This window comes from Salmo salar, chromosome 15 (genome assembly GCF_965601325.2).
Source record: "Salmo salar chromosome 15, fSalSal1, whole genome shotgun sequence".
Classification (NCBI taxonomy): Eukaryota; Metazoa; Chordata; class Actinopteri; order Salmoniformes; family Salmonidae; genus Salmo; species Salmo salar.
The window spans coordinates 53,647,815-53,672,759 of NC_138305.1; the positions used below are offsets into that span (position 1 = coordinate 53,647,815).

The 24,945-nt window shown below is 41.3% G+C and overlaps 1 protein-coding gene across 1 annotated transcript in view; it reads left to right on the plus strand.

Annotated features, from left to right (window-relative positions):
• Positions 1 to 3,614: 3,614 nt before the first annotated feature.
• LOC106571642 (potassium channel subfamily K member 10) overlaps positions 3,615 to 24,945 on the plus strand; it is a 30,421-nt gene continuing 9,090 nt past the window's right edge. Inside the window, exons 1-3 of the mRNA XM_014144950.3 lie at positions 3,615 to 4,945; positions 8,819 to 9,204; positions 24,567 to 24,684. Of these exons, the coding sequence (XP_014000425.3) occupies positions 4,891 to 4,945; positions 8,819 to 9,204; positions 24,567 to 24,684 (559 nt within the window). The 5' untranslated portion in view covers positions 3,615 to 4,890. The remainder of the gene's footprint in view (positions 4,946 to 8,818; positions 9,205 to 24,566; positions 24,685 to 24,945) is intronic.

The following is a 24,945-nucleotide window of genomic DNA, read 5'->3' on the forward strand; positions in this document are numbered from 1 at the left end:
TTCAACCTTGATTTCATCAGACCAGAGAACTCCAAGCGGGCTGTCATGTGCCTTTTACTGAGGCGTGGCATCCGTCTGGTCACTCTACCATAAAATCCTGATTGGTGGAGTGCTGCAGAGATGGTTGTCCTCCTGGAACATTATCCTATCTCCACAGAGGAATTCTAGAGCTCTGTCAGAGTGACCATCGGGTTCTTGGTCACCTTCCTGACCAAAACCCTTCTCTCCCGATTGCTCAGTTTGGCTGGGCGGTCACCTCTAGGAACAGTCTTAGTGGTTCCAAACTTTTTCCATTTAAGAATGATGGAGGCCACTGTGTTCTTGGACCTTCAATGCTGTAGAAATATTTTGGTACCCTTTCCCAGATCTGTGCCTTGACACAATCTTGTCTCGTAGTTCTACGGACAATTCCTTTTGACCTCATGGCTTGGTTTTTGGTCTGACATGCACTGTGAACTGTGAGACCTTATATAGACAGGTGTGTGCCTTTCCAAGTTATATCCAATCACTTGAATTTACCACAGGTGGACTCCAATCAAGTTGTAGAAACATCTCAAGGATCAATGGAAACAGGATGCACTTGAGCTCAATGTTGAGTCTCGTAGCAAAGGATCTGAATGCTTATGTAAATAAGGTATTTCTGTTCTGATTTTGAATACATTTGGAGAAAAAAAATTAAAACCTGTTTTCGCTTTGTCATTATGGGGTATTGTGTGTAGATTGCTAAGGATAAAAACATATATATATATATTTTAGAATAAGACTGGAAAAGTCAAGGGGTCTGAATACTTTCCGAAGGCACTGTACATTCCATTAAAGAAAAATAGTGAATTTAGGTTGTTATTACATTATTGCTTTAAGTTATTACACAATTGATTAAACTTCCTTTTACCCACTTTATAATGTAATAATCAACACATAATGTAATAGTCATTACATTATGTGCAAAGGCATTATGTTATGTGTTCAGCATATTTATTACATTATTGGCAATTTATCACATTATCAACAATTTTTACATTTTAAATGCAAAAGTTATAAAAGTTATTTATATCCCGGCGTCTGACGTTGCTAAACTCTTGTTAATTAATGAATACATTTTTTTTTTTTTTTTTGTGTATTATAAATGTACTGTTAGTGCACTGCTAGAGTTACAAACAAAAGCATTTCACTGCACTTGCTTTAACATCTGCTAATCGGTGAGCACAACAAATAAACTTTGATTTGATTTTGTCAGTTATTACAGTATCAGTTGCTGAATGGTAGAATTCGCGCATGGCAGTGTATGATTGACCATAAGAAGAACCCCTAACGCTCCCTCCTCCCACAATCCACCACCCTCCACATTTCCCACCCACCAGGAAGGTAGTAAGACCTCTCCTAGCTGTCCCACCTTTCCCTCCCACCCCCAAGTACTGGAAGTGACCCCCCCCAAATACACATGCCCGGAGGCCTACTTCGACTGTAGATTGAGCAGAAAACAGTATAGCTGTAGAAAGGCCCATGGATTTGGTGGAATCGACCTTAAATTCATGGACACCTGCTCAGCTGGGCCAGGGGCGCTTTAAATAGCTCAGGTGGAAATGTCCGACAGATCTCAACTCATTAAAAGGATGAAATCGCCACCGCCCGAACTCGCTGCTTTCGCTTCCTCAACTCCATCAAATCTAGACATTCTGTGCGTCCATGAATCAACGTAAGTCCACCGAATGTACCTTTCGTCTGAACTATATGTTGCGATCGGGAGAGCGGGCCATCAGTTAATGTTTATAGTTATTACCGCGGAGCGCGGCTTAGAGCGCACGCTTTAAACCTATTGTGCTATGTCAATGGACAATGATCACGGCCCTATAGATCATTACAGGCAAATTATGACATTGACATATGGTTGAAATGTAATGAAATGACATGTACATATGAAGACTAACCGGGAAGGATGAAGTATGAAACGTAATGATTTGTTGATTTGATAAATCCTGGTATCAAATTGATTGAGATTGTAGATTGAATAATTGATAACTGATTGATTTATTTGTATTATTATTCTCATGATTACGATGAATAGTTATGAGCCTAAATGACTCAATGACAATTCCTGTTGAATTCTTATTGAACTGAATTGCTGAATGACCTAATGATGTTAATAATGAGTGATTGTTTTGATTTGACTTTTGTGATTATGAATTTGCTTGGATACATGTTATTCTGTTTCATTTGTAATGCAGCACAGACAAACTACCCAGTAAATATACCACTTTGTTGCAGTTAAAGCAATTCATGCCTCAGTCTCAACCATTCCTCTGTCACCTGTTCACCTTCACTATTGTCAGTCATCCTACCTGTCCAGCTACCCACACAGATTCCAATAATCTTTCAATAGCTTTGTCTGAAATTCAAAGAGGTATTTTTTTTATCACCACAGATTCATTTGCATTTTTTTTTAAAACTAGACAAGTCCGTTAAGAACAAATTCTTATTTACAATGATGGCCTACTGGGGAACACTGCCTTGTTCAGGGGCAGAATGACAGATTTTTACCTTGTCAGCTCGGGGAGTCAATCCAGCAACCTTTCAGTTACTGGCCCAGCGCTCTAACCACTAGGCTACTTGCCACCCCACATTATAGCACTGAGTTGAATAAAGCATGCATTGATAGAAGCACCTGCTGGGCATAACTTTGCTATCTCATCCCTTCATCATCGCATCCATCATAGTCATTATGATCACTCTCCCCACTGTGCTCAACCTGGTCTCAGAGCATTTCGTATTATTCTGTACGTAAATCTGAGACCCCCGAATTACAATTCATATAAGTTACGAATTGCAAAACGTACAATATGCTAAGAATTTTCAAAAATATGATATTTTACGAATTCTAGCTAGTCAGAGTTAGGGTTAGGAGAAGAGTTAGCTAACATGCTAAATAGTTGCAAAGTATCTAAAAAGTAGCAAGTAGTTGTACAGTTGCTGATTAGCTAAAAAGTTATCCGTGATGAGATACAAACTCCCTACCTTTGGGTTGCTAGAAGTTAGCGTTATATCCACCCTACTTTAGTTCTTGCCTTATGGTACCATCTGTCTTATGTAACCATAAGAAACGTAACGTATGATACTAATTTAGGTCTCCCGGATTTATGTGTTCTATGTTACATCTAGTCTGAGACCAGGTTGCTGTACTTGGCATTATTCAGGCACACGTGTCTCGCAGGACATTTGCATTTGAGGTACTCTGAAGTCTTTTAAGCTATTTAAAGACTACAAAGAATATTTGATGAAAAGCCCATGGTTCTGTGTAGTGTGTGTGTGTGTAGAGAGAGAGGGGGAGATATGATGAGAGAGCGAGAGAGGTATGAACAACAGTGTGAAGGTTCCACATCAGCGCACCATTCGCCCAACGCCCGGAGGAGCTGTCCACGGTGCTGAAATAATACGGCGGCATGTGGATTTCAGAGTGCTCATATTCGGTGTTCTACTTGGCGCAATACTTGTCAATATACATTCATGTATTTACAGTTACAACATAAAATACGCTTTCAAGTCAAGAATTTATTAACATTGTGGGAATAATCAATGACAAATATATTCTACGCAATAGGCCAATAATTCAACAAAAGGCTCTAACATTTGTTATGCTTGTGACTCCACTACACATCAACAAGACAAAACGTTGTTTTAGGCACATGGAAAAACAATCCAGTATTCTCGGATCACAATATCATCCTTTTCAATTGTCTTCCAATTATTTGCAACACGGTAATATGAATCCTCATGGCAATGCTACAGCCTTCCCTGTAGCTCAGTTGGTAGAACATGGTGTTTGCAACACCAGGGTCGAGGGTTCGATTCCCACGGGGGGCCAGCAGAGAAAAAAAATGTATGAAATGTATGCATTCACTACTGTAAGTCGCTCTGGATAAGAGCGTCTGCTAAATGACTAAAATGTAAAATGTAAATGCAATGCATTGTCTGACGCACCAAGACACGTTTTACGCCCAACATGTTAACGTAACAGCACAACTTAAACAATGCGAAGTGGAAGAGGTGTGCAAGGATATCCATAGGTGATTGATTTCTTCTGCATGTTTGGATGATGTAATGACGTCTCCCGAAGCACAGGTTATTACGATAAAGCTTTGCCGCAGGGACCACTATCTGCCAGTTACATGGGTGCTCCCGCATTCAGCCTCCCCTATAAAGAAGCTTTATTCCGTGAGCCTCATCCAAGTGTCAGGTTTTTTTGTAGGACGGCACACATGACAAGGTGTATTAGCCAATGCTTTGCCCCTCAAAAATGCTCGCAATCCCGACTTCTCCATGCTGAACTTTGGCTGGCATATGCCTCTTCGATTTGGAGTGTTGTCATAAGACTACGCCAGCTCTCAATACCATGAAAAAGAGCGAGAGAGACGCACGCGCAGCGCGACCGTTGGATACCATAGGCTTGTACAGCCCTGCCGAAGTCTTTGCTGCAGCGGCCAAGAGAGCAATTATTGAACATGTAATCGTGAAGTTCGTCAACGCTGTTGGAGCTCCGACTCCTCCTGCGTTTTGTCGTTGTTTACAATAAAAAAAGGACATGCGTGGACTGTGGTGCAACGAGCAATAGTGGGTGTGCGCTTTGCTCTTGTTCCTACTAGAGTCTGTTGCGGGGAGAGGAGAGCTCATAATTACCTTTTTACCCGGGTGTGCACCTCGCTCTCACTGACAAGAGCAAAAGAAGACACGGATGATGTGTTTTTACTCCCTACCGTTCTCCATTCTCTCTCGGTTAAAAACAAAGGATTCAATAGAAAGAGCGTTGAAAGATTTTACATAAAGACAAGGGTTTTTTCTTTCCAGTCAGTTGTTTTCGGCAAGGGTTTGGTCCATTGTGGCAAACCGAAAATCAAGATGAAATTTCCCACGGAGAACCCAAGAAAACCAGGGAATCCCAACCCTACGCCAGGTTTGTATTTCAACGTTTGGAACGTTTGTCGGTAATCAATGAAAGCAGATCGATTGAGTTAAATGCTTCCAATATTGAGTCTATATAGGTTATTTCGTTTAATTGTACATACTTAAAGTAACATTCGTATCATCAGTCTATAGGTGAAGTTGGAAATGTATTGATACACATACTTTGGTGTTATTGACATAGGTTAAGTCAATTTATAACTGCAGTGATTGAGTGCACCACACACATGATCATGCATTGCATGACCAATGTCCAACGAGGAATGGCGCATACCATAGCTGTTTTCCTTATTATGTATAAAGCCTACCTTTAATAACACCCAGAGCCACATGTTGGCTATGGCTTTGATCCCACCTCTAAAGAATATAATACATTTATTGTTGATGTAGATACTACATTTGGTGGGCACTGATGTGCCCAGGGGAAACTGTCTGTCTGCAACGAGCCAAAGCAGCGCACATTGTCCAGATAGATCAAGTAGGAGTCATGGCGAGGGATAACGCTACCTGCCATTAATGAGTTTAATGCATTCAACTTGATTTAGAAACGCACGGCTGTTTTGGTGATTGACATTCCCATCAGATTAGGTCCAGGGACAGGCACGACTCCTTGTAGCTAGTCTACCTCATGCTGGTAGCATGTTTCCTATTGCCATTTTATGTATAAATGAATGTTAACATAATTTAGCCACCAATCAAGGTCTGATTCCTTGTTTATGTTGTTTTTGAGGGGAATTGACCATGGCCGGACTCTAGTCTAAAACATATCGGTTGAGGTGAAGGCGAAATGGCTAAGGTGAACTGTCAGTCGGTAATATAATGTCATAAAGGAGCACTTGGCGTGTTACAGCTGGTGCAGTATTGTGATGCATTGAGAGATGGGGTAAAAACACATTACCTCATCGGCTTTAGGTAGAGCTGGAGCTCTGCATGGGTAGTTCCCGCCAATCCTGCATGTATGGCACGTCATTGCGGCTGTCCTATTCTCGCTCACGATCAAATGTTTACCCAGCCGCCTCTCCAGCCACCAGTGCAGCAGGTGGCTATCTGTTTTCATCGGTATGACCTTTTGGGAGAAATGTCTGCCGTGTTTTATGGTCTACATGCAGCCAGCAATGTGTTGAGAGTTGCTCATCAAAATGATTTGCGCCTGCCAGACCAGTGTAGTGAATGTTTTTCCACACAGTGTGTTTGAATGGTTACATAAATCACCACCACTAATTCATTATATTTGTTTTCATAATCAAAACCTAGTATACAGTGGGTAGGCACATGAGATGGGGCAGAAATGTGACGACTCTTAGTAATAGTACATACAGTGAGGGAAAAAAGTATTTGATCCCGTGCTGATTTTGTTCGTTTGCCCACTGACAAAGAAATGATCAGTCTATAATTTTTATGGTAGGTTTATTTGAACAGTGAGAGACAGAATAACAACAAAAAAATCCAGAAAAACGCATGTCAAAAACGTTATAAATTGATTTGCATTTTCATGAGGGAAATAAGTATTTGACCCCCTCTCAATCAGAAAGATTTCTGGCTCCCAGATGTCTTTTATACAGGTAAGAGCTGAGATTAGGAGCACACTCTTAAAGGGAGTGCTCCTAATCTCAGTTTGTTACCTGTATAAAAGACACCTGTCCACAGAAGCAATTAATCAATCAATCAGATTCCAAACTCTCCACCATGGCCAAGACCAAAGAGCTCTCCAAGGATGTCAGGGACAAGATTGTAGACCTACACAAGGCTGGAATGGGCTACAAGACCATCGCCAAGCAGCTTGGTGAGAAGGTGACAACAGTTGGTGCGATTATTCGCAAATGGAAGAAACACAAAATAACTGTCAATCTCCCTCGGCCTGGGGCTCCATGCAAGATCTCACCTCGTGGAGTTGCAATGATCATGAGAACGATGAGGAATCAGCCCAGAACTACACGGGAGGATCTTATCAATGATCTCAAGGCAGCTGGGACCATAATCACCAAGAAAACAATTGGTAACACACTACGCCGTGAAGGACTGAAATCCTGCAGCGCCCGCAAGGTCCCCCTGCTCAAGAAAGCACATATACATGCCCGTCTGAAGTTTGCCAATGAACATCTGAATGATTCAGAGGACAACCGGGTGAAAGTGTTGTGGTCAGATGAGACCAAAATGGAGCTCTTTGGCATCAACTCAACTCGCTGTGTTTGGAGGAGGAGAAATGCTGCCTATGACCCCAAGAACACCATCCCCACCGTCAAACATGAAGGTGGAAACATTATGCTTTAGGGGTGTTTTTCTGCTAAGGGGACAGGACAACTTCACCGCATCAAAGGGACGATGGACGGGGCCATGTACCGTCAAATCTTGGCTGAGAACCTCCTTCCCTCAGCCAGGACATTGAAAATGGGTCGTGGATGGGTATTCCAGCATGACAATGACCCAAAACACAGTAGCCGAGCCAGTCTCTAGACCTTAATCCCATAGAAAATCTGTGGAGGGAGCTCAAGGTTCGGGTTGCCAAACGCCAGCCTCGAAACCTTAATGACTTGGAGAAGATCTGCAAAGAGGAGTGGGACAAAATCCCTCCTGAGATGTGTGCAAACCTGGTGGCCAACTACAAGAAACGTCTGACCTCTGTGATTGCCAACAAGGGTTTTGCCACCAAGTACTAAGTCATGTTTTGCAGAGGGGTCAAATACTTATTTCCCTCATTAAAATGCAAATCATTTTATAACATTTTTGACATGTGTTTTTCTGGATTTTTTGTTGTTATTCTGTCTCTCGCTGTTCAAATAAACCTACCATTAAAATTATAGACTGATCCTTTCTTTGTCAGTGGGCAAACGTACAAAATCAGCAGGGGATCAAATACTTTTTTCCCCTCACTGTAATGTATTGTTGAAAGTAAGAATCTTAAAGGTATAAGCATGAAATTGAAGCAACACAGCTACAAAACATGTTTGAATGCTTTGGCTATAAATTGTGGATGTTTATGACTACAAAGGCATCACGAGGGGACAAACAGAAGACTCCTGGATTTTCTTCAAATATCTTTCAGACAGTACAGCATTAGGAAATCATTTATCAACCAATGATTCTTTCATATATAAAGGCTCACTTTTTAATCCATAAAAAAATAGCATTCTCAGCCTGTGCTTGGGGCTGCTAACCATATATGGCCTGAGTATGTGAAACCACTGGCTGATGGAGTGTGCTGATGGAACACTCCATGCCACTGCTCTGAGATACCTGCTCTTAAAGGGATACTTTGGGATTTTGGCATTCTACTAGCATTAGCACAATGACTGGAAGTCTATGGTTATCTGCTAGTGTGCTAGCAGATAGCTAGCAGATACCCATAGACTTCCAGTTAGCAACTTCCTTCAAACTGCATGCAGAGACATAAATATGGAATCCACGAGGTCATCTGACTCTGGGGAAGTAGATAAAGGGCCACATTGCCAAAATTGTGAAGTATCCCTTTAACAATAATGGGTTTTCAGAAAGCCCACAGAACACATTAGCGATTCACCCTCTCTCTCTCTCTCTCTCTCTCTCTCTCTCTCTCTCTCTCTCTCTGCCACCCTGTGCTGCTCAAAACCTCAAGCATCAAGACAAACTCCATTTATATTTCATTGTCATACTCCTGTGGCTGATAGATGGAAATAAATTCGTAAGCCCAAACTGCTCAAATTATCAAGCCCAGTTCCATGTAGAAGTCATACCCAGACAATACATTAAACTTATTTACATACTGTAGGGTTGTAGGGTTCTTTATTCCTCCCATTTGCTTACATCTGGATTGTGCAGTATATGGCTACACATTCACTTTTCCTATATTGCAGCACCTAACAATAACATTTCATGTTTTTCTCTGCAGTGGCGGTCCAGACCAACCTGTTCCCCCCCAAGAAGGTCCAGCCAGGCATGATGAGTGCCAGCCTGGTCCAGGCCAGTGTGGCCACCATGCAGAACCCCATGGGCTGCACCGTTCCCCGGCTCTCTCCATCGCGACCTGCCAGCATGGTGGCCAGCATGGAGGCGGTGGGCGAGGATGGCTCGCCCCTTTTCACGGTCATGAAGTGGAAGACCGTGGTGGCAGTGTTTGTGGTGGTGGTTGCCTATCTGGTGGGGGGAGGCCTGATGTTCCGGGCCCTGGAGCAGCCTTTTGAGAGCAACCAGAAGGTGACCATCACCGCAGAGAAGGCGGCGTTCCTGCAGAAGCACCCCTGTGTCTCACCGGCGGAGCTGGAGGTGCTTATCAAGGTAAGGAAAGACAAAAGCAGCCACTAGGTCAGTCTGCAGTCAATACTGGAGCTCTCCTGTCTCCTTCAGCTCTGTCTGGGGTCCCTAGTGGGGACTCAGGTCTACTGAAACTTGAACTCTGTATCGATCCAATGTTATTTAAGCCCCCCCCCCCCCCCCCCCCCCACACACACACACATACACTATACAGTAAACACCACCAGCCATCCTGAAATTGGATACAAACCACAATAAACAGGCTTGTGTATCAGCATAACTATAGAGTCTAGCTGTGTGTCAGACTGAATTGAAAGTGACCACTGACCACCACGTTGTGGGTGACTGTGTACAGTACTGTGATTGATAAACAGGGTACGAGTGACCCCTGTCACTGTAATTGTATGCCTTTTACATTAAGCAATTCTATAGATTTCTTTATTTAGAGTCACCTTGATCAATTTGACTTGCAAGGGTATGTCTGCCATTTCTTCAAGTCCTGCTCCCTTTTAGTCTATATTGAGACAAACTTCTTGGACCGAGCTCAAGACAGCTTCCAGAAAACAATAGTTGCTACAATCTAAGATTTCACCTCCTGAAAAAGAAAAAATGGAAATAGGTTCATCTGGATAGGAGGAACATCATAAACTGAGAATTTGACTTATACTGTAGCACTCTCACTTCTGCAAGGGCCGACAGGGTTCTCAGGGCCGAATGCTTCCAGCTCCTCATAAAACAACCAGAGTGACACTCAAGTGTTTAGATCAGCCAGATATTGAGGCCTCATCCATGAAAACTCTGGATGATAATGGACGCAGGGTATGGCACCAAGCCAAGTTTCTCCTGGCCGGCTCACCAACAATCCACATTGAAACACATGGGTGCCAGTGTGAATTTTAATCATGAATGAATTGGAAACACTTCACTCACAATAACTGAAGGATCTTGGGCTTGGGCAATGAATGGAAGTGAGAGGGTTTGTAATTGTTTTTGTTTTTAACTGTTTTAACTGCAAAACAAGAGGTGGTCATTTATCTTAGTTACAGTAGAACTCTGAAGTAGTAGGGAAATGGGCTAAAGCATAGGGCAATCAAGTTCCGGATCAATTCCTCTCTGGAAAAAAACGGTGTTGGGGAACAGAGGGATGCCAATGCAGTTGCTAATGCTCACCGCCTTCGTAGGGTCCTGCTGGGGGCCCGTAATGCTTGGAATGCAGAATGGATCTTTTCCTGCAGAGAACTCGAGCCAAAATAGGCAACTCAGCACTAATTCGCTTACATGCAGTGCATTCGGAAAATATTCAGACCGCTTGACTTTTTTGACATTATATTACCTTACAGCCTTATTCTAAAATTGATTAAATAGTCCCCCCCCCCCAATAATATACACACAATACCAAATGGTTTTGAGAGTTTTTTTGCAAATGTGTTAAAAATAGGAAATGTAAGTATTACATTAAGTATTCAAACCCTTTACTCAATACTTTGTTGAAGAACCTTTTGCAGCGTTTACAGCCTCGAGTCTTCTTGGATTGACGAAACAAGCTTGGCACACCTGTATTTGGGGAGTTTCTTAAATTCTTCTCTGCAGATCCTCTCAAGCTCTGTCAGGTTGGATAGGGAACGTCACTAAACAGCTATTTTCAGGTCTCTCCAGAGATGTTCGATTGGGTTCAAGTACAGGCTCTGGCTGGGCCACTCAAGAACATTCAGAGACTTGTCCCGAAGCCACTTCTGCATTCTCTTGGCGATGTGCTTAGGGTCGTTGTCCTGTTGGAAGGTGAACCTTCGCCCCAGTCTGAGGACCTGAGCGCTCTGGAGCAGGTTTTCCTAATGGATCTCTCTGTACTTTCCTCCGATCATCTTTCCCTCAATCTAGACTAGTCTCCAACATCCCCACAGCATGATGCTGCCACCACCATGCTTCATCGTAGGGATGGTGCCAGGTTTTGACCAGATGTGATGCTTGGCATTCAGGCCAAAGAGTTCAATCTTGGTTTCATCATACCATAGTCTTGTTTCTCATGGTCTGAGAGTCCTTTAGGTGCCTCTTGGCAAACTCCAAGCGGGTTGTCATGTGCCTTTTACTGAGGAATGGCTTCCATCTGGATAATCTACCATAATGGCCTGATTGTTGGAGTGCTGCAGAGATGGTTGTCCTTCTGGAAGGTTCTCCCATCTCCACAGAGAAACTCTGGAGCTCTGTCAGAGTGACCATTGGGTTCTTGGTCATATCCCTGACCAAGGCCCTTCTCCCCCGATTTCTCAGTTTGGACGCGGCGGCCAGCACTAGGAAGAGACTCTGGGGTTCCAAACTTCTTCCATTTAAGAATGATGGAGGCCACTGTGTTCTTGGGGATGTTCAATGCTGCTGAAATGTTTTGGTACCCTTCCCCAGATCTGTGCCTCGACACAATCCTGTCTCGGAGCTTTACGGACAATTCCTTCCTACCTCATGGCTTTGTTTTTGCTCTGGCATGCACTGTCAACTGTGGGACCTTATATAGACAGGTGTGTGCCTTTCCAAATCATGTCCAATCAATTGCATTTACCACAGGTGGACTCCAAACAAGTTGTAGAAACATCTCAAGGATGATAAATGGTAACAGGATGCACCTGAACTCAATTTCGAGTCTCATAGCAAAGGTCTGAATACTTATGTAAATAATGTATTTCAGTTTTTTTGTTAGTTTATTTTTTATTTGTATTTTTTTTACAAACATTTCTAAAAACCTGTTTTTGCTTTGTCATTATGAGGTATTGTGTGTAGATTGGTGAGGACATGTTTTTATTTAATGAATTTTAGAATAAGGCTGTAACGTAACAAAATGTGGAAAAAGTGAAGGGGTCTGAATACCTTCCGAATGTACTGTATTTTAGTGCATAGGGAGCATCTGCATTCAGAGCATCTGCAATCCTACATGCATTCCCACCTAAAAATACTACACTGACATTATCTGAAATAGGAATATCAGACATAGATGTACTTTTTTTCATGAGTGGATCTTTGTGACTCGTATGCTGCAGCATGCAAGTTATTTTGTAATCTAACAGTTATTAACATGGGATTTCTCATTGAACCGTCATCTTCTGAGTGCTTTACGTTTGATAAGGATCTCCAGGCGTGTTTGCCGTAGGTTAAAGCAACGGTATCCCTTCTGATATATGCAGTAGTAATTGCCGACATTTGCAGAGCAGGAAGGCTAAATTTAGCCGCAAGTCTTAAAAGCATCTGCTGGGGAGTCAATTATTCATTGGGGACTCTAGTTCTGAAGGACCCACGATGGATGGAGGTGTGGCTTGGGGAATGTCGACTGCTCTTCCGGGTCTCTAGTCTGGTGTGATTACTGCTGCTTGGGATTAAACCGAGTACTCATTACAGCATCTTGTTCATCAGACCTTCGAAGTCCAGTAATGTGCCACATCATGTTATAAGCATAGCTTGATGTACTACAGTGCCCACAACAATCTAGCGACCATGTCTTTCCATCACACTGATTCTGGAGGATCAATAGATCTTTTTTGAATATTTTCTGAAGCCATTGAGTTACTTGGCCTTTTATTCTGACTCATTGTTTGGGTACTGGATATTGCCAGATGATATTGTTCTCAGCGACTGAGTCAGCATTGTCAAACATAAGGTAGGTTGCAGCCTGTAGTGTAGACTGTAGCAGGCTGGGGGGACTCTCAGAGGGAGGGATTGGTGTGTCATTGTGTGTCACTCCATCCCACTGAGGTCCTACCATGGTGCTTACTAATTACCCAACACTAGGGCCATGATTCAGAGGTGTGGAGTGTGTCTGTGCGAGTGTGCATTGACTCACCCACTCACTTCCTCTTCCCCCGCTACCCCCTCTCCTTCTCCAGCATGTCTCGCTTGAGGATACATTTATTCTTGGGTTTTCATGCGACTGCTGACACATTCCCTCTGCTGACAGGGTGATGAAAGTTGCAAAAGGCCTTTAACATGGGGGAGAGCAAACCCAGCGGGCAAGATATGTCCCACGACCTCTAGATGCCTGATAAGACATAACCCAATTATAACTGCTCTTTGTTAAAATGGGGTAAAGATTTATTTTCATGACAAGATCAATACTTTATGGGAAAGACAGATAATCAGATTACAACCAGATAAAGATGTTTTCTCTCCCTGGTTGTTAAAAATATATGAACAAATGTCCTTATCTAACCAATATACAACCTGACCATAACCGCTATGGCATAACATCATAAAATACGTCATAATTATGTAATTGCCCGCTGGGCAGGGCCCAGACACCCTTTTGACTATTACCACTTTACATATTCATTTGGGACCTGCATTCCTTTGCATACTTAATAATGAAACCTCAACTTTCCTATGTCCTCGGATTAGGGCTCGATTAAATGCGTGGCAGATCTGCATTGTAGCGTGGTTGAAATTTAAGGTGATTTCCGATTGAGCCGACATATGCAGCGTTTACTGTGAATGCAGTCTCTGCGAACGTGCAGAGATCCTGCCCAATGTCAGCTAACATATACCATATGCGCATATTCTAATCATACAGTATATCTAAGAATAACAAAGCACCATGAGGCCTCCTATTTAACGTGAAAGGTGATTATTCAGCGGCAGAGCAGAGAAAAGGGCAGATGATAAGCAGTTCTGGGACATGTGCCAGGCTGCTGCTTTAGTGTCTTAGCCCAGAGGTTCAGCCTATTGGACAGGCAGGGCAGGGCAGGGCTTCAGCCAGACTACTGGGTGGAGATGTATACCTATCTCCTCAGCATTCTCTGTCAGTTCTGTGCCGGCGACAGTGATGGCCTCCTCCTGTGAAACCTCTGGAATCGTTTTTCCTCCAGCTGTTTATGGGGTTAGGGAGTGACTTTGAGTATCCATCCACTAAAGAATAAAGTCCCCCTGTGCCAAGTCATGTCTAGTCTCTTGCTGCATTGCACAAGTGTCAATAACATAATGTAACAGTATAACCGTTTGCCAAGCTAGCTTGGCAGGCTTGCATACGTTGCATACGTTACTGCATGTGGTGTCAACAGGTCCTGACTAGAGGTCGGCCGATTATGATTTTTCAACGCCGATACCGATTATTGGAGGACCAAAAAAAGCAGATACCGATAAATCGGATGATTTTTAAAATTTATTTGTAATAATGACAATTACAACAATACTGAATGAACACTTATTTTAACTTAATATAATACATCAATAAAATCAATTTAGCCTCAAATAAATAATGAAACATGTTCAATTTGGTTTAAATAATGCAAAAACAAAGAGTTGGAGAAGAAAGTAAAATCGCAATATGTGCCATGTAAGAAAGCTAACGTTTAAGTTCCTTGCTCAGAACATGAGAACATATGAAAGCTGGTGGTTCCTTTTAACATGAGTCTTCAATATTCCCAGGTAAGAAGTTTTAGGTTGTAGTTATTATAGGAATTATAGGACTATTTCTCTCTATACAATTTGTATTTCATATACCTTTGACTCTTGGATGTTCTTATTGGCACTTTAATATTGCCAATGTAACAGTATAGCTTCCGTCCCTCTCCTCGCTCCTACCTGGGCTCGAACCAGGAACACATCGACAACAGCCACCCTCGAAGCAGCGTTACCCATGCAGAGCAAGGGGAACAACTACTCCAAGTCTCAGAGCGAGTGACGTTTGAAACGCTATTAGCGCGCACCCGCTAACTTGCTAGCCATTTCACATTGGTTACACCAGCCTAATCTGGGAGTTGATAGGCTTGAAGTCATAAACAGCGCAATGCTTGAAGCACAGCGAAGAGCTGCTGGCAAAACGCACAAAAGTGCTGTTTGAATGAATGCTTACCAGCCTGCTGCTGCCTACCACTGCTCAGTCAGACTGCTCTATCAAATCATAGACTTAATTATAATATATAGTAACACACAGAAATACGAGCCTTAGGTCATTAATATGGTCGAATCCGGAAACTATCATCTCGAAAATAAAACGTTTTTCCTTTCAGTGAAATACGGAACCGTTCCGTATTTTATCTAACAGGTGGCATCCCTAAGTCTAAATATTCCTGTTACATTGCACAACCTTCAATGTTATGTCATAATTACGTAAAATTCTGGCAAATTAGTTTGCAACGAGCCAGGCGGCCCAAACTGTTGCATATACCCTGACTCTGCGTGCAATGAATGCAAGAGAAGTGACACAATTTCACCTGGTTAATATTGCCTTTATGTTTATGGTTAGGTACAGTTGTGCAACGATTGTGCTTTTTTCGCAAATGCGCTTTTGTTAAATCATCCCCCGTTTGGCGAAGTCGTCTGTCTTTGTTAGAAGAAATAGTCTTCACAGTTCGCAACGAGCCAGGCGGCCCAAACTGCTGCATATACCCTGACTCTGTTGCAAGAGAAGTGACACATTTTCCCTAGTTAAAATAAATTCATGTTAGCAGGCAATATTAACTAAATATGCAGGTTTAAAAATATATACTTGTGTATTGATTTTAAGAAAGGCATTGATGTTTATGGTTAGGTACATGTTGGAGCAACGTGTACCTGTCACGGCTATCGTCGGTGAAGGAGGACCAAAATGCAGCAGGACTGTGTTTGTTCATTTTGAACATTTATTAAATCAAAATGAACACCAAAAACAACAAACAAGAGAACGAACGATCCACTGACAGTCTGGCAAGGCACAAGGCTAAACACAGAACAATCTCCCACAAATACAAGACAAAACACACCCAACTAATATAGGACTTCCAATCAAAGGCAACACCAAACAGCTGCCTTCAATTGGAAGTCCACCCCAATTAACTCAACATAGAAACACACTCACTAGACTACACATAGAAATACATAAACATAGACCATAACTCAAAACCCGGAAATAATAAATCAAACGCCCTCCTAACTAACACACCACCCTGAACCACATAAAACAAATACCCTCTGCCACGTCCTGACCAAACTACAATAACAATTAACCCTTTTACTGGCCAGGACGTGACAGTACCTAAGCGATTATATGCAACGCAGGACAGGCTAGATAAACTAGTAATATCATCAACCATGTGTAGTTAACTAGTGATTATGATTGATTGATTGTTTTTTATAAGATAAGTGTAATGCTAGCTAGCAACTTACCTTGGCTTCTTACTGCATTTGCATAACAGGCAGGCTCCTCGTGGAGTGCAATGTAAAGCAGGTGGTTAGAGCGTTGGACTAGTTAACCGTAAGGTTGCAAGATTGAATCCCCGAGCTGACAAGGTAAAAATCTGTCGTTCTGCTCCTGAACAAGGCAGTTAACCCACCGTTCCTAGGCCGCCATTGAAAATAAGAATGTGTTCTTAACTGACTTGCCTAGTTAAATAAAGGTGTAAAAAAATATTAAAAAATAAATAAAAATCGGCCAAATCGGCGTCCAAAAATACTGATTTCCGATTGTTATGAAAACTTGAAATTGGCTCTAATTAATCGGCCATTCCGATTAATCGGTCGACCTCTAGTCCTGACTATGAGCATGTGGCATGTATTGGTTAACTGAGAAGGCCTTCCACAAAGGCTACGTTTAAATTAATATTTCAGAGTGGAAATATGGTGTTGGCTGCATCAGGAGTATACCACATTCAGATAGGAATGCTAAACGCCTTTTATTTTTCTTGAATGCTGCTGCGCTGCCCCAGTGCCAAATCTTCACTAGTCTTCTGATCCAGGGATTCTCGAACTTGGTCCTGGGGGCCCCCCTGGGTGCACGTTTTGTTTTTTGGCCTAGCACTACACAGCTGATTCAAATAACCAGCTCATATTTGAATCAGCTGTGTGGTGCTAGGGTAAAAAAAACAAAATGGGCAACCGGGGGTGAAAACAGTGAAAACAGATTTTTTGAAACATTTTTGCGAATGTATTACAAATAAAAACAGATATACCATATTTACATAAGTATTCAGAGTGTTTAAACTTTAACATCAAGAGTTTGAGTAATCTGATAAATTTTAAAAGATTGGTGTGAGCATGTTTAAAACCATACCTATATGGGAATATACAGTGCATTCGGAAAGTATTCAGATGCCTTGACTTTTTCCACATTTTGTTATTTTGTAAACATTTTTTACATTTTAGTCATTTAGCAGACACTCTTATCCAGAGCGTGAATATCCAGAGCTCTTATCCAGAGCGTGAATACATACATTTTATACCATTTCATGTACTGCCCCCCCATTCTTTGTACTGCCCCCCCGTGGGAATCGAACCCACAACCCTGGCGTTGCACACACCATGCTGGCGTTGCAAACACCATGCTCTACCAACTGAGCCACAGGGAAGACATTATGATACAACCTTATTCTAAAATGGACAAAATAAATATTTACCATCCTCAATCTACACACAATACCCCATAATGACAAAGCGAAAACAGGTTTTTATACATTTTTGTACATTTATAAACCCCCCCCCCCAGAAATACCTTATTTACATAAGTATTCAGACCCTTTGCTATGAGACTCGAAATTGAGCTCAGGTGCATACTGTTCCTTGAGATGTTTCTACATCTTGATTGGAGTCCACCTGTGGTAAATTCAATTGATTGGACATGATTTGGAAAGGCACACAGTTGACAGTGCATGTCAGAGCAAAAACCAAGCCATGGGGTTGAAGGATATGTCCATTGAGCTCCGAGACAAGATTGTGTCGAGGCACAGATCTTGGGAAGGGTACCAAAAAATTTCAGCAGCAATGAAGGTCCCAAGAACACAGTGGCCACCATCATTCTTAAATGGAAGAATTTTGGAACCACCAAGACTCTTCCTAGAAACTGAGCAATCGGGGGATTGTTTTTTCTTTGTTATATGGGGTATTGTGTGTAGATTGATGTGCAAAAAAAACTATTTCATCAATTTTAGAACAAGGTAACAAAATGTGGAAAAAGTCAAGGGATCTGAAGACTTTCCAAATACACTGTAAATGTAAATAATGAGCTGGGGAATAGGATGGAGCTCTCCAACCAAGGTGCATGAATTGAGGAGCAAAGATGCAAGACAGTGGAAGTTGATCAAATACTTGTTTGTTGTTAAAGTCCCTGTGAAGTAAAACATTTACATTTTCTGTGTTTTATATATCTTTGCACAATATGAGGTTGGATTAATACCGTGAAATTGTGATAATGATAATGCCCTTTAAGAGTAAGAGCTGTTTGAAAAGACCGCCTGATATTTCAACCTGTTTTGGTGGGATGGAGTTTTGGCCTGCCTGGAGAGATCACCAGGCGGTATATCAGTTAATAGACCAATAAGAAAGATAGCTCCAAACCTCTCTGCCAATAACAGTTTGTTTTCCGTTTTCCACACTCCAATCAGACCACTCCCAGACAGTCCTACCATAATTCTTGCTTGAGAAATTGCTCTTTGCTAAAATGCCATTTTTGTTTATTTTTATCCATTTAAATTTGACAAAGTCACAGTAAGGTAGTTAATTTTTACCCAGAAAGGATTTGATAGGAAGATAAAAATGTCTGCATTGGACCTTTAAAACCAACACATGTCGAAGCACATTGTTTTTTTAAGCATTTTTATCAACTTCCATTGTCCTCCAAGATTTGCTGAATATCCTCTTCACTTCCAGTAGGATGGGACTCAACATTTGTTATTTACATTTTATTTAAAGATAGAATCCTTATTAGAAACCAATAACAAAGCGACACCCTGCCTCTGTTTTGGTAAAAAGCTGAGGGATGGGCCTGGAGAAATGCAACCACTCTCAGATTAACAGACAGAGCTATGGATGCAAGGCTTGACCATCCATGATATCAAAACTATAGTTTTAAACATGTTTGGAGGCTATACAGCGTTTGTTTACATTTACATTATTTACAAACATTGGAGTAAAACAACATTTTAATTTGGGTTCTGATGGGATATGACAGTAGAACTGAGATCATTAGGAATGTATAAGTTATATTCTTCAAGAGTCAATGGGTATATATCATGAATTTCTAAGTAAAAAAAATGGATGAGGCAACTTACGATTCTAGCTTTAAACATCGTTTTACCAAATACGTTGGCGGAGAATACATTGTCATTTACGGCAACAACCCGTTGTAGGGGAGAGGAGAGAGACTGAATAAATAGTAAAGTCTTATCACAGAAAAAAAGAAGCTATTTTGTAATTCAAAGTTTAGCGTGTACAAAGATCTGAGTCAGAGTTCTTGCATTAAATAAGGATCATTCAAACAAAGTGTGGGACAGATGTAAAGTAGACAGGGTTGGGTAGGTTACTTACTAAATGTAATCCATTACATTTACTAGTTACCTGTCCAACATTTTAATCAGCAACTTTTGGATTGCCCGAACTCAGTAATATAATCTGATTACATTCAGTTACTTTTAGATTACTTTCCCCTTATGAGGCATTAGAAGAAGACAAAAATGTATGTTACCAATTGAACGACATCTGTTGCAGGATAAATCAGTGTTAAAGTTTACATAGCTGGCCATATATAGATGTTAAATTTTACTTTATGGGTTGGTTATGTAGGCTTCTTCTAACCCATCGCGTTCTACTACATATAATAATATGATTAAATGATATCTTTACATTAAAAACTAAAGTCTATCAGAATTCCAGTCATTCCAATAAATGTTATACCACTTGATCTTCAAGAATAGGACTTGGAAATATGGAAGTATAGATTAGCCAAATTGTTTTACCTGAGCGTAACGCCCCAAAACTAAGGACTTATTAGTCAGCCTTGCTCTGTTGTTTATGATTTTGTTGTCATGGAGGACTGACTGGGCTCATTGATTCGAGTTGAAAAATAAATGCTGCACTCATAGAATGGCATACTTTGAGCCCCACTGACAAGTGTCTATTTACATGTGAAAATGAATGCCATATGCTGCATTTTCTATAGGCCTATTGTTTACCTTTTTGTTGGTGACACTTTGATATCTTGATAATATGCAGCTGTTTAAAGTGCAAATACACTGATAAAACAATAACAAAATAGGCACCCCACCTCTGTTTTGGTAAAAAGCTGAGGGATGGGCCTGGATAAATGTAACCACTCTCAGATTAATAGACAGAGCAATGGATGCAAGGACTGACCATCCATGTTATCAAAATTATTGTTTTAACCATTGTCATGACTTTCCCTCCTGGGTGAGGATCAGAGAGAGCCCCCACCTCTCTCTCATACCAGAGAGAAATCCAATTGGCAGTTTTATGACAGTTGTAAATACCTTGCAGGAACTCTCTCTCCCACTCTGCAGAAATTGAAGTTAAAAATCCCTTTGTTACAACAGAGAGAGACTTTGCAGTACTGCAACATCAAAGGTTGGACATTGAGACAATATTCACAACACAAAGAATGTGGGACTTGAAGAACAATTATGTCAGATCAGTTGTTGTTTTGTGATATCATTAAGGACGGTATAACCAAATAACAGTAACTCTACAAATGTATACATCCCAGTTATCAGATTTACATCTAGATGTTGTGGAACTTACATGATTAAATATGAAACTATTTGTGAGAAGATGAAATGTGATATTAGCCTTCTAAATAAGAATTGTCTTTCATATAACATTTTACCATGTCCACATGAGCACAGACATTATGACAAAAGGAGGGAATGCCCTTTTTCCCCAAGTGTTTATAAAAGGACTCCTAATGAAATGTACATAAGACCAGACAGCGTGACCAGACCCGCAAAACACCAGTCTCAACGTCAACAGTGAAGTGGCGACTCCGGGATGCTGGCCTTGTAAGCAGAGTTGCAAAGAAAAAGCCATATCTCAGACTGGCCATCAAAAATAAATGATTAAGATGGACGAAAGAACACAGGCACTGGACAGAGGAACTCTGCCTAGAAGGCCAGCATCCCAGACTCGGCTCTTCACTGTTGACGTTGAAACTGGTGTTTTGCGGGTACTATTTATTGAAGCTGCCAGTTGAGGACTTGTGAGGCATCTGTTTCTCAAACTAGACTAATGTAGTCTAGACAAACTAGACTAATGTACTTGTCCTCTTGCTCAGTTGTGCACTGGGGCCTCCCACTCCTCTTTCTATTCTGGTTAGAGCCAGTTTGCGTTGTTCTGTGAAGGGAGTAGTACACAGTGTTGTACGAGATCTTCAGTTTCTTGGCAATTTCTCACATGGAATTGTCACGGCTGTCGTAGAGAGGGGACCAAAGCGCAGCATGTGTGTAGTTCCACATTTTATTTACTCTGTGAAACTCATGCAATACATCAAAATAACTGAATAGACAAAAACAACAAACCGTGACACAGAGGAGAACAAACACTACTCAAAAATAATCCCCCACAAACCCCAGGAAGAAAAACCACTACTTAAATATGATCTCCAATTAGAGACAACGAGGACCAGCTGCCTCCAATTGGAGATCATCCCAAACAAGCCAACATAGAAATACAAAAACTAGAACCTAAGAACATAGAAATAGAAAACATAGAAAAACACAAAACACCCCATGTCACGCCCTGACCTACTCTACCATAGAAAATAACCTCTTACAATGGTCAGGACGTGAAAGGAATAGTCTTCATTTCTCAGAACAAGAATAGACTGACAAATTTGACAGACTGACAGCCATCCACAACAACCACAATCTGTAAAGCTCAAATAGCTAAATGAGAAAGCAGCAGTGTGATTCACATCAATACGCTATGTAGATATCAATAGTAAGTGATATCCGTACAGCCGTAGACTACAACACTGCTGTCATCCTTACCTCCAAGCGTTTATTCAAGTTGCATAATCTTTGGATGCCGACACCAGTCCCACCATTGGAAGACATACCTTGGACTGTAGCCTACAAAAGCCTATTCCTGCGATCGATCAAACACGTTTGGTGTGTCATCATAGTGGTCTCTGACTTGTGGTCAGACTCGCTCAGGTGGAACAAACTTAAACTTGCACCTTTTTTCAATGCTGATTTGAATGTCTTTGAGAAAACGGTGAAGTGTCAAATATTTTTTTTGCGAACATCCTTTCTGAATATAAAAGTCATCCTTGAAGTACTCATCTAGTTTTTCAAAAGTATCTGTAATCTGATTACAATATTTTAGCTGGTAACCTAACGGATTTGAGTTACTGTGTTTTGTTGTTGTAATCCCTTACATTTAATGGATTACATGTCACACGTTACTCCCCAACGCTGAAACTAGATCAATGCAGTAACGGCTCATCTTAACCTCTATGGGCTAGGTGGGACGCTAGCGTGCCACCCGTGGTGCACTCCATCAACAGCAGGTGCATTTCAAGAGCGGCAAATTTGAATCCAAATAAATGTCAAAATAATTTTTTTTCGAACATACAACTATTTTACACCCTTTGAAAGATAAACATCTCCTTAATCTAACCACGTTTTACGATTTCAAAAAGGTTTTACGGCGAAAGCATAAATTTAGAGTATGTTAGGACAGTACATTTACAAGAGTTGTGTGTAATGTTTTGTCAATTCAAAGACAGGGTAACCAAAACCATAAAACCAGCTAAAATGATGCACTAACCTTTTACAATCTCCATCAGATGACACTCCTAGGACATTATGTTAGACAATGCATGCATTTTTAGTTCTATCAAGTTCATATTTATATCCAAAAACAGCGTTTTACTATGGCATTGATGTTGAGGAAATCGTTTCCCTCCAATAACCGGCAGTCAAGTCAGCGTCACAAATTAAATAATTAAAATTAGAAAACATTGGTAAAATATTATATTGTCATTTAAAGAATTATAGATTTACATCTCTTGAACGCAATCAACTTGCCAGATTTAAAAATAACCTTACTGGGAAATCACACTTTGCAATAATCTGAGCACTGCGCCCAGAAAAATACGCGTTGCGATACAGACTAGACGTCATGTTGGGGAGATCTAAAATCGAAAATACTATGTAAATAATCCATTACCTTTGATTCTCTTCATCAGATGTCACTTCCAGGTATCACAGGTCCATAACGAATGTAGTTTTGTTCAAAAAAGCTCATCATTTATGTCCAAAAATCTCCGTCTTGTTAGCACATGATCTAAGCCAGCCGGACTTCTCGTCATGAACGAGGGGAAAAAATATATTTCCGTTCGTTCAAACATGTCAAACGTTGTATAGCATAAATCATTAGGGCCTTTTTTAACCAGAACATGAATAATATTCAAGGTGGACGAATGCATACTCTTTTATAACGTATTGGAACGAGGGTACCCAACATGAACTCGCGCGCCAGGTGTCTAATGGGACATCATCGTTCCATGGCTCTTGTTCGGTCAGATCTCCATCCAGAAGACTCAAAACACTTTGTAAAGGCTGGTGACATCTAGTGGAAGCAATAGGAAGTGCCAAAATATTCCTAAACCCCTGTGTTTTTCAATGGGATAGGTTTAAAGTCAATACAACACATCAGGTATCCACTTCCTGTCAGAAAATGTCTCAGGGTTTTGCCTGCCAAATGAGTTCTGTTATACTCACAGACACCATTCAAACAGTTTTAGAAACTTTAGAGTGTTTTCTATCCATATATAATAAGTATATGCATATTCTAGTTACTGGGTAGGATTAGTAACCAGATTAAATCGGGTACATTTTTTTTATCCAGACGTGCAAATGCTGCCCCCTAGCCCTAACAGGTTTTAAGCTATTAGATATCAGACTGTCAGTTTGGAAAGTGGAGCTGATTGCATATGTAACCAACCAGATTTCAAACCCGGGTCTCCTGTGGATCCCAGTCCTGTGTTACCCCGCTAAACTAAAGCCAGGGCATTTGCTCTGAGAGTTAGAGCAAGTCTTCAGGTCTCAGGCAAGGTTAGTTAACACTCAAGCATGGTTTGCCAAACCACCTCCGTTGTACTCTACCACTGGACTGTCATGGCCTCTCCTCCTCTGCCCTTGTTTATTTGCCCTTCAACCGCATCCACACACCTATCCCACCATCCTTCACACCCTGAGCTACATCCTGTTGCTCGCCACTCCGAAGCTCCATCTGGCGTGCTGGCTTCCTGCCGGGTAGACTGGCCGACTGGCACAGAGTGTGAGGGCTGCTCAGGGCATGGTGGGCATCATGTGCCCCGCCCCCCCATGGTACCTCTCTCATTGTGGCACTGTCATGATGATTCACCATGCAGAAGCGTCATCAGCGGTAAGCTATACAGCAGTCATATGTTACGCAACTGTCTGCTTTAGGAAATCACATTGGAAAATTTGATGGATCCTTATGCGGAATCCCCCCTGAGAATTTATCTTTTCAAAATGCAACTAAAGGATCACTAATAAACAGACTCTCAAGAGACTCTATACCACCAAAGATTGCTGCAATTTTGAACGTAATGCTATCATCTTTACCCATTTGATGTAGTCTATTTTTTATGGTCTGATGAATGTCTTTGTATGTGTGCCCAGCACTCTGTAGATGCAGTGAATGCTGGGGTCAGCCCGATAGGAGACACATCCTATAACTCCAGTCACTGGGACCTGGGCAGTGCCTTTTTCTTCGCTGGAACCGTCATCACAACCATAGGTAATGGTTTTAGTATTGGATTAGTACTACACACACCTGTTACAGTACTACATTGGTCACTATTATCGAAACTCCATTGAGGCCTATGTGATCTGTCACATCTGTGGTTACTCTCACTGTTGCTTGTTATTCTTTACCATCCATTCAACCCTTTATTTACAATGGTCCTTTCAGGAATAGGCCATTGTTCGTTGACCAAAGTTTTTTGCAGGGTAGAAAGTGAAGTGCTCCATTGAAACCAATTGAAAAAATATTTCTTAA